Source organism: Orcinus orca, chromosome 12 (assembly GCF_937001465.1).
Source record: "Orcinus orca chromosome 12, mOrcOrc1.1, whole genome shotgun sequence".
NCBI lineage: Eukaryota > Metazoa > Chordata > Mammalia > Artiodactyla > Delphinidae > Orcinus > Orcinus orca.
In genome coordinates, this window is record NC_064570.1 from 71,246,779 (window position 1) to 71,265,155 (window position 18,377).

At 38.2% G+C, this 18,377-nt stretch overlaps 2 protein-coding genes across 2 annotated transcripts in view; both read left to right on the forward strand.

Moving 5' to 3' along the window:
- Positions 1 to 18,377, forward strand: part of ME1 (malic enzyme 1) — a 194,963-nt gene that overhangs the window by 117,569 nt on the left and 59,017 nt on the right. The window lies entirely within an intron of this gene.
- LOC101279556 (splicing factor 3B subunit 4-like) lies at positions 9,431 to 13,150 on the forward strand. The gene is given in 2 exon segments (XM_049695360.1): positions 9,431 to 11,735; positions 11,738 to 13,150. Coding segments are annotated over 2 exon segments (1,332 nt in total). The 5' UTR covers positions 9,431 to 11,587; the 3' UTR covers positions 12,922 to 13,150.

Genomic DNA, 18,377 nt, shown 5'->3' on the forward strand with positions numbered 1-18,377 from the left:
GAACATGGTATATCTCTCCATCTGTTTGTATCATCTTTAATTTCTTTCATCAGTGTCTTATAGTATTCTGCATACAGGTCTTTGGTCTCCTTAGGTAGGTTTATTCCTAGGTACGTTATTCTTTTTGTTGCACTGGTAAATGGGAGTGTTTCCTTAATTTCTCTTTCAGATTTTTCATCGTTAGTGTATAGGAATGCAAGAGATTTCTGTGCATTAATCTTGTATCCTGCAACTTTGCCAAATTCATTGATTAGCTCTAGTAGTTTTCTGGTGGCATTTTTTAGGAATCTCTATGTACAGTATCCTGTCATCTGCAAGCAGTGACAGTTTTACTTCTTCTTTTCCAATTTGTATTCCTTTTATTTCTTTTTCTTCTCTGATTGCCGTGGCTAGGACTTCCAAAACTATGTGGAATAATAGTGGTGAGAGTGGACATCCTTGTCTTGTTCCTGATCTTAGAGGAAATGGTTTCAGTTTTTCACCATTGAGAATGATGTGCTGTGGGTGTATCGTATGTGCCCTTTATTATGTTGAGGAAGGCATGTTCCTTCTATGCCCACTTTCTGGAGAGTTTTTATCATAAACGGGTGTTGAATTTTGTCAAAAGCTTTTTCTGCATCTACTGAGATGATTATATGGTTTTTATTCTTCAGTTTGTTAATATGTGTATCACATTGATTGATTTGCATATATTGAAAATCCTTGCATCCCTGGGATAAATCCCATTTGATCATGGTGTATGATCCTTTTAATGTGTTGTTGGATTCTGTTTGGTAGTATTTTGTTGAGGATTTTTGCGTCTAAATTCATCAGTGATACTCGTCTGTATTTTTCTTTTTTTGTAGTATCTTTGTCTGGTTTTGGTATCAGGGTGATGGTGGCCTCATAGAGTGAGTTTGGGAGTGTTCCTTCCTCTGCAATTGTTTGGAAGAGTTTGAGAAGGATGGGTGTTAGCTCTTCCCTAAATGTTTGATAGAATTCACCTGTGAAGCCATCTGGTCCTGGACTTTTGTTTGCTGGAAGATTTTTTTTTTTTTCAGTATGCGGGCCTCTCACTATTGTGGCCTCTCCCGTTGCGGAGCACAGGCTCTGGATGCGCAGGCTCAGTAGCCATGGCTCACGGGCCCAGCCGCTCCGTGGCATGTGGGTACTTCCCGGACCAGGGTATGAACCTGCATCCCTTGCATCCGCAGGCGGACTCTCAACCAGTGCACCACCAGGGAAGCCCCTGTTGGAAGATTTTTAATCACAGTTTCAATTTCATTACTTGTGATTAGTCTGTTTATATTTTCTATTTCTTCCTGGGTCAGTCTTGGAATGTTATCCCTTTCTAAGAATATGTCCATTTCTTCCAGGTTGTCCATTTTATTGGCATAGAGTTGCTTGTAGTAGTCTCTTAGGATGCTTTGTATTTCTGTGGTGTCTGTTGTAACTTCTCCTTTTTCATTTCTAATTTTATTGATTTTAGTCCTCTCCCTCTTTTTCTTGATGAGCCTGGCGTTTATCAATTTTGTTTATCTTCTCAAAGAACCAGCTTTTAGTTTTATTGATCTTTGCCATTTTTTTCTTTGTTTCTATTTCATTTATTTCTCCTCTGATCTTTATGATTTCTTTCCTTATGCTAACTTTGGGTTTTGTTTGTTCTTTCTCTAGTTCCTTTAGGTGTAAGGTTAAATTGTTTATTTGAGATTTTTCTTGTTTCTTGAGGTAGGCTTTTATAGCTATAAAGTTTCCTCTTAGAACTGCTTTTGCTGCATCCCGTAGGTTTTGGATCATCATGTTTTCATTGTCATTTGTCTCTAGGTACTTTTTGATTTCCTCTTCGATTTCCTCAGTGATCTCTTGGTTATTTAGTAACGTATTGTTTAGCCTCCATGTGTTTGTGTTTTTTACATTTTTTTCCCTGTAATTCAATTCTAATCTCATAGCATTGTGGTCAGAAAAGATGCTTGATATGATTTCAATTTTCTTAAATTTACTGAGGCTTGATTTGTGACCCAAGATGTGATCTATCCTGGAGACTGTTCCATGCGCACTTGAGAGGAAAGTGTAATCTGCTGTTTTTGGGTGGAATGTCCTATAAATATCAATTAAAGCTATCTGGTCTATTGTGTCATTTAAAGCTTCTGTTTCCTTATTGATTTTGATTTTGGATGATCTGTCCATTGGTGTAAGTGAGGTGTTAAAGTCCCCCACTATTATTGTGTTAATGTTTTCCAATTTTATAGCTGTTAGCAGTTTCCTTATGTATTGAGGTGCTCCTATGTTGGGTGCATATATATTTATAATTGTTATATCTTCTTGTTGGATTGATCCCTTGAGCACTGTGTAGTGTCCTTCCTTGTGTCTTGTATCATTCTTTATTTTAAAGTCTATTTTATCTGAGTATTGCTACTCCAGCTTTCTTCTGATTTCCATTTGCATGGAATATCTTTTTCCATCCCCTCACTTTCAGTCTGTATGTGTCCCTAGGTCTGAAGTGGGTCTCTTGTAGACAGCATATATATGGGTCTTGTTTTTGTATCCATTCAGCAAGCCTGTGTCTTTCCACTGGAGCATTTAATCCATTCATGTTTAAGGTAATTATCGATATGTATGTTCCTATGACCATTTTCTTAATTGTTTTGGGTTTGTTTTTGTAGGTCCTTTTGTTCTTTTGTGTTTCCCACTTAGAGAAGTTCCTTTAGCATTTGTTGTGTAGCTAGTTTGGTGGTGCTGAATTCTCTTAGCTTTTGCTTGTCTGTAAAGCTTTTGATTTCTCCATCGAATGTGATCGAGATCCTTGCCAGGTAGAGTAATCTTGGCTGTAGGTTCTTCCCTTTCATCACTTTAAGTATATCATGCCACTCCCTTCTGGCTTGTAGAGTTTCTGCTGGGAAATCAGCTGTTAACCTTATGGGAGTTCCCTTGTATGTTATTTTTTGTTTTTCCCTTGCTGCTTTGAATAATTTTTCTTTGTCTTTAATTTTTGCCAATTTGATTACTATGTGTCTTGGCGTGTTTCTCCTTGGGTTTATCCTGTAGGGGACTCATGGCACTTTCTGGACTTGGGTGGCTATTTCCTTTCCCATGGTAGGGAAGTTTTCGACTATAATCTCTTCAAATATTTTCTCAGGTCCTTTCTCTCTCTCTTCTCCTTCTGGGACCCCTATTATGTGAATGTTGTTGTGTTTAATGTTGTCCCAGAGGTCTCTTAGACTGTCTTCATGTCTTTTCATTCTTTTTTCTTTATTCTGTTCTGCAGCAATGAATTCCACCATTCTATCTTCCAAGTCACTTATCCGTTCTTTTGCCTCAGTTATTCTGCTAATGATTCCTTCTAGTGTAGTTTTCATTTCAGTTATTGTATTGCTCATCTCTGTTTGTTTGTTCTTTAATTCTTCTAGGTCTTTGTTAATCATTTCTTGCATCTTCTCGACCTTTGCCTGCATTCTTTTTCTGAGGTCCTGGATCATCTTCACTATCATTATTCTGAATTCTTTTTCTGGAAGGTTGCCTATCTCCACTTAATTTATTTGTTTTTCTGGGGTTTTATCTTGTTCCTTCATCTGGCACATAGCCCTCTGCCTTTTCATCTTGTCTGTCTTTCTGTGAATATCGTTTTTGTTCCACAGGCTACAAGATTGTAGTTCTTCTTGCTTCTGCTGTCTGCCCTGTGGTGGATGGGGCTATCTAAGAGGCTATTGCAGGTTTCCTGATGGCAGGGACTGGTGGTGGGTAGAGCTGACTGTTGCTCAGTAAACAGTAAAAGCAGAGCTCAGTAAAACTTTAATCTGCTTGACTGCTGTTGGGTGGGGCTGGGTTCCCTCCCTGTTGGTTGTTTGGCCTGAGGCAACCCAACACTGGAGCTGACCTCGGCTCTTTGATGGGGCTAATGAGAGACTCTGGGAGGGCTCACGCCAAGGAGTACTTCCCAGAACCTCTGCTGCCAGTGCCCTTGTCCCCACGGTGAGCCACAGCCACCCCCGGCCTCTGCAGGAGAGCCTCCAACACTAGCAGGTAGTTCTGCTTCAGTCTCCCCTGGGGTCACTGCTGCTTCCCCTGTGTCCCGATGCACACACTACTTTGTGTGTGCCCTCCAAGAGTGGAGTCTCTGTTTCCCCCAGTCCTGTCGAAGTCCTGCAATCAAATCCCACTAGCCTTCAAAGTGTGTTTCTCTAGGAATTCCTCCTCCCGTTGCCGGACCCCCAGATTGGGAAGCCTGATGTGGGGCTCAGAACCTTCACTGCAGTGGTGGACTTCTGTGGTATAAGTGTTCTCCAGTCTGTGAGTCACCCACCCAGCAGTTACAGGATTTGATTTTATTGTGACTGTGCCCCTCCTACCATCTTATGTGGCTTCTCCTTTGTCTTTGGATGTGGGGTATCTTTTTTGGTGAGTTCCAGTGTCTTCCTGTCGATGATTGCCCAGGAGCTAGTTGTGATTCTGGTGTTCTCACAAGAGGGAGTGAGAGCACGTCCTTCTACTCTTCCATCTTTGTTCCTCCAGTGTCTGTCATACACTTCTTGACTATTCTTTTCTTTTTCTCTGTTTGCATTTCCATTTTGGAAGTTTCTGTTGACACTTTTTCATGCTCATGAATTCTTTCCTCCTGCATATCTAGTTTACTGATGAGCCCATCAAATGCAATCTTCATTTGAATTACTATGATTTTGATTTCAAGCTTTTCTTTTGACCCTTTCTTAGAGTTTCCCTCTTTCCACTTATATTACCCACATGTCCTTGCATGTTGTCTGCTTTTTCTGTTAGACCCATTAGCATTATTAACTATAGTTGTTTTAGGTTTCTGGTCTGATTATTCCACAATCCCTACCATAGCTGAATCTCATTCTGATGCTTGCTTTGCATTTTTTACCTTTGATCATGCCTTGTAATTTTTTGTTGAAAGCTGAACATGATGTTTGGGCTGTAGTTGGAGCGTTGCTCCTGGCCTTCTGTTCCTGGTAGGCTGGTGTTCTCTGTGTTTGCTGGGTTGTAGCTCCAGTTTTCAGGGCAGCAGGATTAGGCTAAGAAGAGTTATTAATTTTGAGTTTGTTCAGCTTTTTTCTTGTAATGACTGAAGTGCCGACTTTCAAGCTGTTTGCATGTCAGACTGGAAACCTTGACCCCCGATTCAGAAGCCTGGGTTGCAGATGGCAGGAGGTCCAAGAAGAAGAGGAAGCTTTTGGGCACACTAAGTTAAAATTCTAAATCTTATTTTTGTTTTCAGTTTTCGTTTGACAGTCCAGACTATGACCTTGCCTCATCATGTCCTGTGTGAACCTTTCTCCTCGTATTACCTTAAATTCCATAGTCTTCTAACTTTTCTGACACAAGCCCAGCTGAGCCTTTGCTACCATACTGTGAGCATTGGTTTTCAGGTGTATTTTCTGCTAATGTAGAATGACTGGTTGATGTTGATTAAAGTGTGGGAGGTAAGCCTGTTGGGAGATTTATACTCAGATTCCAAAAACCATTGAATTTCACCCAGTGTTTAAAAAATTGTAGTTAAGTGGTAGGCATTACACATCTTGGCTCTTACAGTTAGTGAATATAAGAATATAAATATTCTGTTTACAAAAGACAATGTAAATGGCTGGGCTTATTGCAATTATTTAGTTCACAAAATATATTAAAAGCTATATTTCAGAGAATGTTTATTGCTGTATTTTCATCTAAAGGAATTCATCTCTTAAGTATTTCTTTGAGGTGGGATTCATTTTTATTTAAAAGTTTATTTAAAAACAGATGACTCCCTGTCTTAGGACTTAATGCACTGGAATTCCTTCTAAAAATCTTTACTTTCTTAACTGTTTGTAGTAGAGCTAAAGGATTGTAACATGTAAGTTAGACATTTTTAGAATTAGTCTCTTTCCTGTCGCCGTTTGTTAATAGATATCTGCTAATAGGTAGAACTTTTTGCAGGTAATAAATTAATAAAAATGTACTTTCCATCCTTTTTTCTTTTTAATTTAACTGTGGACATGAGCACTTATCAGTACCATAAGAGAAATCAAAATGGAAATTTAAAAAGTCAGGTAATATGCATAAAATAACTTTATGTTCTTCTTTTCCATATTTCCGTGTTAGTAGAGCATTGAGAAACACCAATATGTGAGTATTATTAGCACAGTAGAGGTGCTGGAAAGGTAGCGGTGAGGCTAAGGATAAGCGTTACAGGAACGAGGGGTTAATGGGGCCAAACAGAGCAGTGAATCAAGCAAGGTAAGGATTAAAATTTTTCCACTGAAAATTTCCCTTTTTTTTTAATTATAAAAATAGGACACTTGACATGAAGGGATTAGCAGGCACTTAACCAAATGAGGTCACTAGGGCACACATGGGAGTATAGTTAGAAAGCTTTGGCAGAATAAGACTTAACTGAAGCAGCAGAGATGGTATCGTATCACTTTCATTCCATAACATAGAACATGAAGTGGATTCTTGTCAGCAGGCATAATTTTTCTTCCAGAAGTCATAGTTGATGTTACCTGATTTGGCACTGTAAAATCAGTCATCTGAATATTTTAGGATAATTGAGTAGAAGGCAAAATCAAGCTTTTTTTTTTTTAACCTCTATCTTTTTGAGGTAAAAATGCTTCATCATAGAAGGCAAACTTTTTTGCAATCATAGAATGTTGTTTTTGATTGTAGAATAAGACAACTTTTAGGATTTTTGTTGAAAATATAAGTTTTGATTTGAGATGCTTGATTGTTTTATGGCTTTTAAAATATTTTGTTAAAAATTTGTAACAATGGAAAACTTGAAGAGCAGTCTTCAAGGTTCCAAGGTTCTTATGAATCCAAGCTAGAAAAAAAATAGTATTCCCATATAATGTATTTAGTCACTGTTTATATTTAACTGTGGTTTTGCAAAAGATTAGCTCATAAAAACATTAAAACTTTCTTACTTTTTATCTTAAAAGATGATTTGAAACTCATTTTAGAAATGAATATTGCAGCTTTATATCTTATCTTTTGCCTTTATTCTGAGGAGGTATTAGTTGCTTTTATAGAATTAGTCTACATCTAAAGATTAATTCTGTAAAGAGGTAAATATCAGTATAAATTATAGATACATAAAATTATTTGCATATAGATATGCTAAATATACACCTGCTAAACCTGTCAGTAGGGACTGATTCTGTAAATGCCTGATGTATATATATGTCCTCAGTTTTAGAGAAAAGCTTCATCTTGATTTTAGTTGTATGAATCTAATCCTTGGATTTAGGGAGCTGGCTAGAGTAAGTAGCTGACAGCTTTTCTTTTCCAATGACCCCTGAAAGGTAATTCCTCTATACCCTACAGCTTCCCCTATACATGGAACCATAGGAATATTTGAAAGCATAATATTTAAGTCTCTCCAACTTTAATCCTGATAACCTTTGTTCCACTTTCTCCCATTTCAGATTGTTTTTAAAAATCGTCATTCTCTTCTGTATTCTATACTAGAATATTGTGTTTAGATACAATTAAAGTATGTTATACACAAATTATCTTCGATAACATTGGAAATTGATAACATTTTAAAATTTGACACAACAATGTGAAGTTTAAGGTAGTGCCAGGAAAAAATCCTTCTCTTTGTTAGGATTTCATGGCAATGTTAAGACTTCTTCTATGCCATTGTTTTAAGAAGTATCAAAGATACTTCATATTCATAACTCTAGGGTCCTTTTAGTCTATCTGATGAGTTGGTTTAAGGATGTCCATGTTTTTAAATGTTGTCCTTACTGCCTATATTGTGATTATGAAGTTGAAATTTTTTACTTAAAGTTATAACCTCCAGTCTGCTAACATTCCATGTTGTCTTTACATTTGCTTGGTATGTGGAGAATTTGGAATGTCTCATAGTTGATACTTCGCTTACAACCAGCACTGCTCTGAATTTGTTTTCTCTTTTATTGAAAAATTTCTTCTTAACTTGGGGTATGAAAATATAAATGTTACCCTTTTTTCCAGATACCACAGAATCCACAAAATGTTATTGTTGTCAGCTTACGGGAAAACTAGGTGACTAATCCAGCTCATATGAGCGAGAAGAGCAGGGGCTTCTTCACTCCACATATGCTTATGATTTAAGCGTTGCCAACTTTCAGAAAACCAGTTGCAGCCTCCATGTGACTCAGTTGTAGCCACGTTCTCCTCTCTTCCGCTAAACCACTATATACCTCTTTTCTCTTCTGATCCGGTAGAGTCACCCCTGGGAAAAGAAAACTTGGTGCATTCATGAAACTATGTCGATAAATTGTCAGTTGACTTACTTCCTTTAAAAATTTTTATCCCTTTTGAATTTTGTGGAACTTTGTGAAGTTTCTTACTATTTAATAAGCCTACCTTTGAAAAGAGTTAGAGCTATACCAATAAATAATCTTGAAATAGGAATTTCCACCAATCACGTGCCCATTCCTTCTTAAGACCTTATTTTGTATTACCAGAAAGTAAAAGGTCCTTTCCTGAAATTTTGTGTGGGGTCCCTTGTTAGATTTTTTTTTAATTTCTTAGCCTAGCCACAACCTTTCCTTCATTTGAAATTAACTCAGTGTTTTGGCATTGATGATACATATACCTTGTTTGGATTTTTAAAATTTCCCCTCCAAAAAAATGGCATCCCTATTCTTTTTACTAGTATAGAACAATAATTAACTCTTACATGTTTTGATCTTTATTATAAACTGTTGAACAACGTGGAAACTTTCTTATCCTATTTTAAGAGTTGCATGGGTAGGTCCTTCAGTATTCTTATCAACTCTTTTTGGGCCATGAAGAGGTATTTTTTTAGTTAAATAAGAATGATAAATTTACATATTGAGATCATGCATCTTCTCAGAGATCATTAGTTTATAATAGTATGTTAAAGTTCTGAGAACTCAAGTGCTGAGTGAAGAGACCTGTTTTGTTTTACCTAGTGTTTATCAAAACCCAAGTGCAAGAGTTGCTGTTTTTGCAAACTTCCTATTAACATACTGTATGTAGCACAAGGTTCTGAGAAGCCCAGTTTCTCAGATGTTCCTAATCATTAAAGTAGTGACCACTTTCACAGAAGACAGTGTAATGGTTAAATGAGATTTGTCCTACATACAGATCAAGCTTTTATTTTATTCTGAGGGAATTCTAGGGAGAAAAGGGATTTTGATCACTCACCTGGAAATCTGGAACCTAATCTGTTCTGTAGTTTAGCTAACAACTACAATAAGAAATGAAGAGTGGTGATTTAGAAGATAAGGTATAGTATGTAAGAGCAGATATAGCCTGGTTAAAAGTATATTTTAATAGTACGTATGTCTTAGAAAATGCAATAGGAATTTATTATGCAGATCGATCAAAGTATGGTAATGTCACTCATTTTACTGACAAGATAGTGCATATCTTTTTCTCTTTCTACCGCTTGCTCTAGCATTGTTATTTTTTTTTTCCGTCTTTATTGGAGTATAATTGCTTTACAATGGTGTGTTAGTTTCTGCTTTATAACAAAGTGAATCAGTTATACATACACATATGTTCCCATATCTCTTTCCCTTGTGTCTCCCTCCCTCCCACCCTCTAGCATTGTTTTTCATTCCATTGGATGGATAAAGTATGGGATATATGATCTATTGGCACAAATGTATTACAGAGGTCAGTAGGCCCGGATTTCTGGGTATATTTTTCATCCAGGGTTTTGGAACAATACAGGTTTATTTTTCTTGCTCTGGAGAAATACAGAATTTTGGAATGAGACAGAAAAAATATTTCAAAAGGTTAATGGAGACTTTTATTTTTACAAGCATTTACTTATTCAGAAGTTTATATTTGGCCAAACTCCTAGTCTTAAAACCGAAGATAGGGAATAGAATCTCATTACAATAAATGTTTGACTGGGTCATTCTTAAAGACTTAATGTTCCTCCGAATTCTCATTCTCCTCGTCCCTGAGGACAAGAGTGCAGGAAGAATGCATTAGTTACTACACTTCTTTCCCGATCTTTCTTCGTAGATAGATATCATTTTGACCTTGAATTATTGTAAATTTTAGAAAGTTATTGATGAAAAAAGGGGGAACTGGTGTGTATTTCTGGGAAAATAATTTTAGGGGAAAAAAGCCAATCTAAAAAAGAACACCAGCTATGTTTTGACTTCTGCATTATCTTGGAAACAATTTATGATCTTGTTTAACTGATTCTTAGTATCTCCCCTTAAGTAAACTAATACAACACTCTCAAGATTTGTGGACTATGAAATCCAAATATATGATACTCTTTTATTATAGAGAAGACAGTTGATCAAAGCCTCCCAAGAATGTTTCTCAAGTTTTACGGTTTGTATTCTTTAATGTTACTTGTCTGTGTATTTTATTATAAGCAAAAAAAAAAAAAAAATCAAAACACAAATGGTAGAGGAACAAGTTTTAGAATATAGATTAATCATTGACAAAGAGAATCGGGCTGGAACTATTTATCATCACTGAGTATTTTATTTGAGATGACCCTACCTTTACCCACATGTTAGAATAACACCTATATAAATATACACACACATCTAAGGAAAGGACCAGTAAATTGTTCCCAGATCGTTGTTTACTAAATCATAGTTTCATATATCCCCAAGCCTAATCACAGCTCTTGTGATTAATGAGGAAATCACACTTGGTGAACAAAAACTAATATTTAGTGAATGCTTATTGTGTGTCAGAGATTGTTCCATCCAAGGGCTTATATTAATTTAATCACACCTAGGAGGTAAGTACTATTATTATTCCCGTTTTAAAGATGAGGAAGCTGAGGTGTAGGGAAATAAATAACCTGTCCAATGTCCAGAGGTGTTAAGACATAGAGCTGGGATATAAATTCAAGCCATTTAATTCAGTAGAGGCTTGAGCTCTGATCTACTCCATCATGATATCAGTTTGAGTTTTCCATAAGGCAGTTCCTGAGATGGAGGTGAAATATGAGGAGTATATTGGGGGTAATGCCTGTGAAACTGGGAGGGAGAAGGATTGGGCAGGAAAAGCCTTCAGACCAGTGCACATCTGGGAAGCAGAACGGGACAGAGAACACCTCGGACTGTAATATATATCTGACAAAGTCTCAGCCAACGCAGTGGGAGCCGCAGAGCAGAGGTTGCTTGTTCAGTGAGTTCCGCATTGAGTGGAAATGGCCAGCCCCTAGTCCTCCTGCCGTGCTCTGTCATTGACTGGGGACTCCTCGGGAAGAGCATGGCCTGCATGGAATGCTGCGGCCCGTCTTAAAGCTGTGGCTGGAGACAGTTATCTGACTGCGCTCCTACGCAAGTTCTTTCTGGAAGGGCAGTCCAAGCAGCACGTTTCCACGGTTGCCCGACATCATCCTGTCACCTCACAGATACCAAATGCCATTTCACATCCATTAGATGGGCAGAAATGTTTAAATCTGACAGTGCCACACGCTTGGGAGGCTGTAGATGAATATGTCTGCTGCTTGCAGGACTGTAAATTCATGAAACACTTTGGCAATATAATATATATGATCATCTGATCATAACCTACTGCACAGCACTTGCACCCCAGAGAAACTCCTTCATGAGGAGACACGTACAGAAATGTTCACAGCAGCAGCATTTGTAGTGGTGATAAATTGGAAGCAATCTAAATGTCCGTCAACAAGAGGATTGATCGATCGTTGTCTGGAGACGGCGGGAGTTCTTTTGCCATGGCGGCCGGGCCGATCTCCAAGCGGAACCAGGATGCCACTGTGTATGTGGGGGGCCTCGATGAGAAGGTTAGCGAACCACTGCTGTGGAGCTGTTTCTCCAGGCAGGGCCAGTAGTCAACACCCACATGCCAAAGGATAGAGTCACTGGTCAGCACCAAGGCTATGGATTTGTGGAATTCTTGAGTGAGGAAGATGCTGACTGTGCCATTAAGATCGTGAACATGATCAGACTCTATGGGAAACCAATACGGGTGAACAAAGCATCAGCTCACAACAAAAACCTGGATGTGGGGGCCAACATTTTCATTGGGAACCTGGACCCAGAGATCGATGAGAAGTTGCTTTATGATACTTTTAGCGCCTTTGGGGTCATCTTACAAACCCCCAAGATTATGCGGGACCCTGACACAGGCAACTCCAAAGGTTATGCCTTTATTAATTTTGCTTCATTTGATGCTGCGGATGCAGCGATTGACACCATGAATGGGCAGTACCTCTGTAACCGCCCAATCACCGTGTCCTATGCTTTCAAGAAGGACTCCAAAGGTGAACGCCATGGCTCAGCCACTGAACAACTTCTGGCAGCACAGAACCCACTCTCCCAGGCTGACCGCCCTCATCAGCTGTTTGCAGATGCACCCCCTCCACCCTCTGCTCCGAATCCTGTGGTATCATCACTGGGGTCTGGGCTTCCTCCACCAGGCATGCCTCCTCCTGGCTCCTTCCCACCACCAGTACCGCCTCCTGGAGCCCTTCCACCTGGGATACCCCCAGCCATGCCCCCACCACCTATGCCTCCTGGAGCTGGAGGACATGGCCCCCCATCAGCAGGAACCCCAGGGGCTGGACATCCTGGACATGGACACTCACATCCTCACCCATTCCCACCGGGTGGGATGCCCCATCCAGGGATGTCTCAGATGCAGCTGGCCCACCATGGCCCTCATGGCTTAGGACACCCCCATGCTGGGCCCCCTGGCTCTGGGGGGCAGCCACCACCCCGACCACCACCTGGAATGCGTCATCATGGACCCCCTCCAATGGGCATGCCCGCCCGAGGGCCTCCGTTCGGCTCTCCCTTGGGTCACCCAGGTCCTATGTCTCCGCATGGTATGCGTGGACCTCCTCCACTGATGCCCCCTCATGGATACACTGGCCCTCCACGACCTCCACCCTACGGCTACCAGCGGGGGCCCCTCCCTCCACCCAGACCCACTCCCCGGCCTCCAGTTCCCCCTCGAGGCCCACTTCGAGGCCCTCTCCCTCAGTGATTTCTCATTGCCTTTCCTCTTGTTAGAGCCTCCCAATATCTGTTCACTTCCTTGGACCAATCAGAGTTGCTGTAGCTCCCAGGGACTAAGGCGCTAATCCCTCCCAGGCCTCCTTTTGTAAGTGTAATTTTTTTCACAGGAGGTTTTATTTTTTTCTGTGTCAGTCCTAAGTGTTTTGCAAATGCACAGAGAAAATAAAACTAAACTCTTCGTTTAAAAAAAAAAAAAAGAGGATTGATCATTTGTGCCGTATATATACACACATATAGAGAGAGTTTGCAGTATTGTACAGTACATAAAAATGGAATGAACCAGTGTTTTGTATGTCCACATGAATATATCTAAGAACCAGAGAATTAAGGGAAAAATTCCAAAAGGAGACATTTTAACTTAGCCTGAGCTCTTAATCATGGCACCCATACTGTCATTTCACAAGGATCAGATACCATTCAACATCCATCAGATTCATATATAGTTATCCACGTACATAAAGTTTAAAGGCAATGTCATGTTTGCTTTTGGATATTATACATTTGTAGTAAAGGTATAGCATACCTGGGAATGATGAACATCAAATTTAGGCGAGTGGTTACCTGAGGGAAGTAGGATCAAGGAGGGGCACAGGGAGTTTCAAGTGATGTGTGACCTTTTTGTGGTCTGAAATAAAGATGACATAATGTTGATATTTCACAGAATTATGTAGTAGAACACATGGATGTTAGTGAATGTTCTCTAATGCTTTTCTGTGTGGTTAAAATGTTTTGTTAATAGATAGGTGGGTATTTAGTAGTGAAACCATAGGTGTGCATCTAAAACTTACTTTCAGGGCTTCCCTGGTGGCGCGGTGGTTGAGAGTCCGCCTGCCGATGCAGGGGACATGGGTTCGTGCCCCGGTCTGGGAAGATCCCACATGCCGCAGAACGGCTAGGGCCCTGAGCCATGGCCGCTGAGCCTGCGCGTCCAGAGCCTGTGCTCCTCAACGGGAGAGGCCACAACAGTGAGAGGCCCTCGTACCATTTAAAAAAACAAACCAACAACAACAAAAAAACACCTTACTTTCACATGCAGGCATCCTATCTACAGATCCAAATAAAATAATCCATTCAAGGAAGATCAATGCCATTTCACTGAAATCCTTTGTTAAAAAGTTTTATGACATAAAAACATAAATCTATTTTTTAAAAAATCTTTGCCTGGCAGGCTTTTTATAGAAATTAACAAAATGGTTCAAAATGTTTATGGAAATATAAAGGACCTAGAATAGCTAAAACAATTTTGAAAAAAAGAATAAAGTTGGAGGACTTATACTCCTTGATTCTAAGACTTAAACTGCAGTAAACCAAGATAGTGTGATATTGGTATAAGACAGTAGAACAATAAAGCAGAATAGATCAGTGGAAAAGAATTTAAAAATCCAGAGATAGACCCATGTGCGGATGGTTAATTGATTCTAGATAAAGTAGCAAAGTAATTCAGTGGGGATAGGATAGTCCTTTCAAGAAATAATCTTGGAACAATTAGATATCCATAAGGAAAAAAACAAATCTCAACCCTTATCTCATACTTACCCCACAAAAATGAATTCAAAGTGGGTCATAGACCTAAATGTAAAGCTAAAGCTATAAAACTTTTAAAAGAAAATATAGGAGAAAATCTTGGTGCCTTTGGGTTTGGCAAATATTTCTTATAGAAAGCACAAGTCATAAAAAGGCTTTAAATTGAACTGAAAATTGAAACTGATGCTCTTCAAAAGATGCTGTTCAGGAAATGACAAAGCAAGCCACAGATTGGGGAAAAGAGTTATAATACATACATCTGATGAATGCCTTCTATCCAGAATATATTAAAAAAAAAACAAAAATCAAAGCTCAAGATAAAGAACTCAATTTTTAAAGCTGACCTAAAGATTTGAAACAAGACTTCGCAATGATCATTAAGCACACGTAAGCTCCGTAGTCATCAGGGAAATGCAAATTAAAATCAAGTGAGGTGCCGTTACATACCCATTAGATGGCTAGAGTTTAAAAGTCTGATGACAACAAGTGTTGGTGAGCATTTCCAACAACTGACACTCTTATACATTGTTGGTGGGCGTGTAAAACGGCAGAACCACTGTGGAAAACTGTTCAGCAGTTACATTTTTTTATATACCTATCATACTACCAAGGAATTCCATTCCCTGGTATTTTCAAAGGAGAAATGAAAACTTTAAACTATTCATGGCAGCTTTATTTGTAAGATCCCCAAACTGCCATCAACCCAAATGTCCAGATGTCATCATATACCCAGATTGTGGTATAGCCGTGTAATGGAATAGTATGAAGGAATAAAAGGAACTAACTATCGATTTATGCAATAGCGTGGATGAATCTCCCAAAATCAAGCTGAGCAATAGAAACCAAATACGAAAGATTTCTTGTATATTATTCCACGTATATGAAATCTGGAAAAGACAAAACTAATCTATAGCCATAGAAAGTAGATCAGTGGTTGTCTGGCGCCATTGTTGGGCTGAGGATTGATTAGAATGGGCTACAAGAGAGCTTTTTGGAATGTTTGAATATTCCATATCTTACTTGTAGAGATGGTTTGATGGGTGTACAGTTATCAAAACGAATCAAATTTTATAACTAAAATGGGTGCTTTTTATCCTATGTCATTAAAGTTGATCTTAAAGAAAGCAAGGCACAGAAAAAGTCTTAGTCTGACATAAAACTGTTACAGTGCCTCATTTATTGAAGTGACTTTGTAGATGTTGTTATTTATTCTCCCGTATGTAGATTTTCCAGCCACTTTCAGTATTTTTCTCCTTTCTAAAGATTGTTCTACCTTTCGGCAGTTTCACTGCATAGTAGAAAACCTAAAGAGTGTGAAAAACAAGAAGAATGCAACATTTGAATTGGTCAGTTAAGGCTGTTTCAGTGAGGAGGGTGTTGAAACTGTTGGTTTATTATAAAAGGTTATCAAATATCATGTATCTGTGTTACTGTTCTCCAGATATTCCACAGTGGGTTATTAATGGTGAAGTGGAACACACATATACAGTATTTATGTGTATATTTTAAAAGAACGAAGTTATGAGAAACTGATTCAGTATTCTCTTGACTTTATCAGTCTACTGTTGCTCAGAAGTAAGAATGGAATTCTAATACTCTTACGCATGTGAACTGTAATTATCTTTTTTCAGCGTATTTATGTTTCTTGCACATCTATGAAAAACGGGTGTGTCGAAATACTCCTATCTGGACAATGCAAAATTTATATATCTTGCCATGTATGCCTACCTCATTAGTAGTCATAGTTTTATTCAGAAATCTCTTATCAGAGAGCCTACAACTGTTCTCCATCTGGACTGCACCGAGAGCAAAATTATCAGATTTTTATTTCCTCACTTTCCACTGATCAGATTGGTGAAAGTCAGACTTTTGCAAAACCTGAATACTTTGCATAGTAATAGGTGGTTTGTGTGGTTAATGACCTCTGTTGAGTATATTTTTTCAATTCTTTTTAGTGATTCAGAACTGCAAAAGGAGTTCTCAGAAAGGTAGTGGAAAAACTGAGAATTTGACCCAAAAGAGTCAGTTTATGAAGAGGCAGAACTCAAATGCAGGTAGTTAGATTCTAATGCCATGAGAGAATTAGCTTCACTTGAAGTGTTGTTTTTCAGTAAGTACTGTTTTAGGCACAGAAATACTTTGCCTTGGTTTGTATTTCTCAGTGATACCAGAATAAAATCATTAGTTTACAAATGATAAGTTAGCATACTTCCATATACTCTTGTCCAAAATCAGATTTTGGAAATATGTCAGTTTGGCAGAGAAAGAGTTGCATTCTTGAAAACTTAGACTGAAATATGTGTACTTGTTAATTCAAAAAAGAGTCAGAATCATTTAAAAGTGATTTAATGCAAAAGGAAGTCAAAACAATTCTTTGAACTATGTCAGGTTTTGTTCCTAAGAATTGTTCAGAATTAAGTAGGGACTCTGCAATAGAATTCTAATTTTAGTGTATTAGATTAAATCACTTCAACTAATTATTGAGCCATTTTAAGGGGAAAAGAAGGCATTGACATACAGGTAAATGTCATACAGGTGCCAATAGAAACAATCTTAAAGCAGTTTGGGCTTCAAAGACCTTCAGGACCAATGGAACATATGATGAACTTAGTTCATGGGGTCCCCAGTATGTGGGAAGAAAAGAGCTTATTAATAAAGCAGGGAACATGATATTTTTGACATTTTTATTAGTATTAGGCAATAATACTTTGGTAAGAAATACTATTAATATGGAAATGTAAATAGTCATAACTTCAGGACACATTACTGGTAGGTGGGTTCTGATTATGGAAAATAGTTAGTGTTCAAACTTTGACATTAGTCCAGACGATTGAGCCAGAGAGGCCCGATTTGTAATTTACATTGGATTTGTGCCTTCAGCTATTTCCAAACGTAGAGTTCTCAGATTTTTCTCGAATAATATACATAGATTTCTCTTATTCAGTGGCATAAGAATGGATATCTCTTTCAAAGTTTTTATTTTAAGTAGTGGTACATGCAAAGTCCTTTTTCATTTTTACAACGATTTTGAGGTTTCACTATAAAGTAGCGTGATTGATTTTTTTTTTTTTTTCTTTAAAAGTTAGATGCAGATGAGTGTTCTCTCTTTCTAGGTAATACCCTGGAACTCTGTACGGTGATTACAGCCGATGTTCATAGTACTTTTGGAATGCCTCTTTGAATATTGTATTTAGAACCTATAGCGATTCTTTTAAGTATCACAGTGATGGCATTTAAAGAAAAATCCTTTGAGACTGATAGTGATTCTTGAGAACAGTCAGAACGAGAATATTGATCCAAGTCAGTATTTGGATGTAGTTCTTGTTCTCCAAATATTTCTTCAGATTTTTGTTTTTTTACTGCTAGTTAAGAAAGAGGGAAGAAAATTACCTACAAGATAGAACTAAGTAATAAAACTGATTTTAAAGTCACTTTGAAAGTCGTTGAGCAGTTTGCAGCATCATTGGATAAATAAATAGTCTTAAAGTGGACACTCTAAAGGATAGTATTCATATTCACTTGAATATATAAATTGTGACAAATGTCTCTGGAAATATTCTGTATTTTATAGTCTGAAATAAGAAGATATTTTCCTACATCAAAAAAGTCTCCTGGTATCATAAGTGGCTGTCATAGTTGGGGTTCCTGGCTTTTCTCTTAGGTGACAATACTCACTGGTGTCTGCTCCTGTAATCCGGTCTCCAAGGACCTTTCTAGCTTGGAAGTTTTATGGCTCTGATAATCTGCAGCAAAATCACATACAATTCTCTCTGCTGCTCGAAACCTGATCCCTAGTGTTTTGTGGAAGTTGTTGGCTTTTAAAAATAAACAGTTTGATCTAGTCTAAATTGGGAAGGAGTCACAGACAGATTTAGTGATTCAAACTGCAGAGGTAAATGA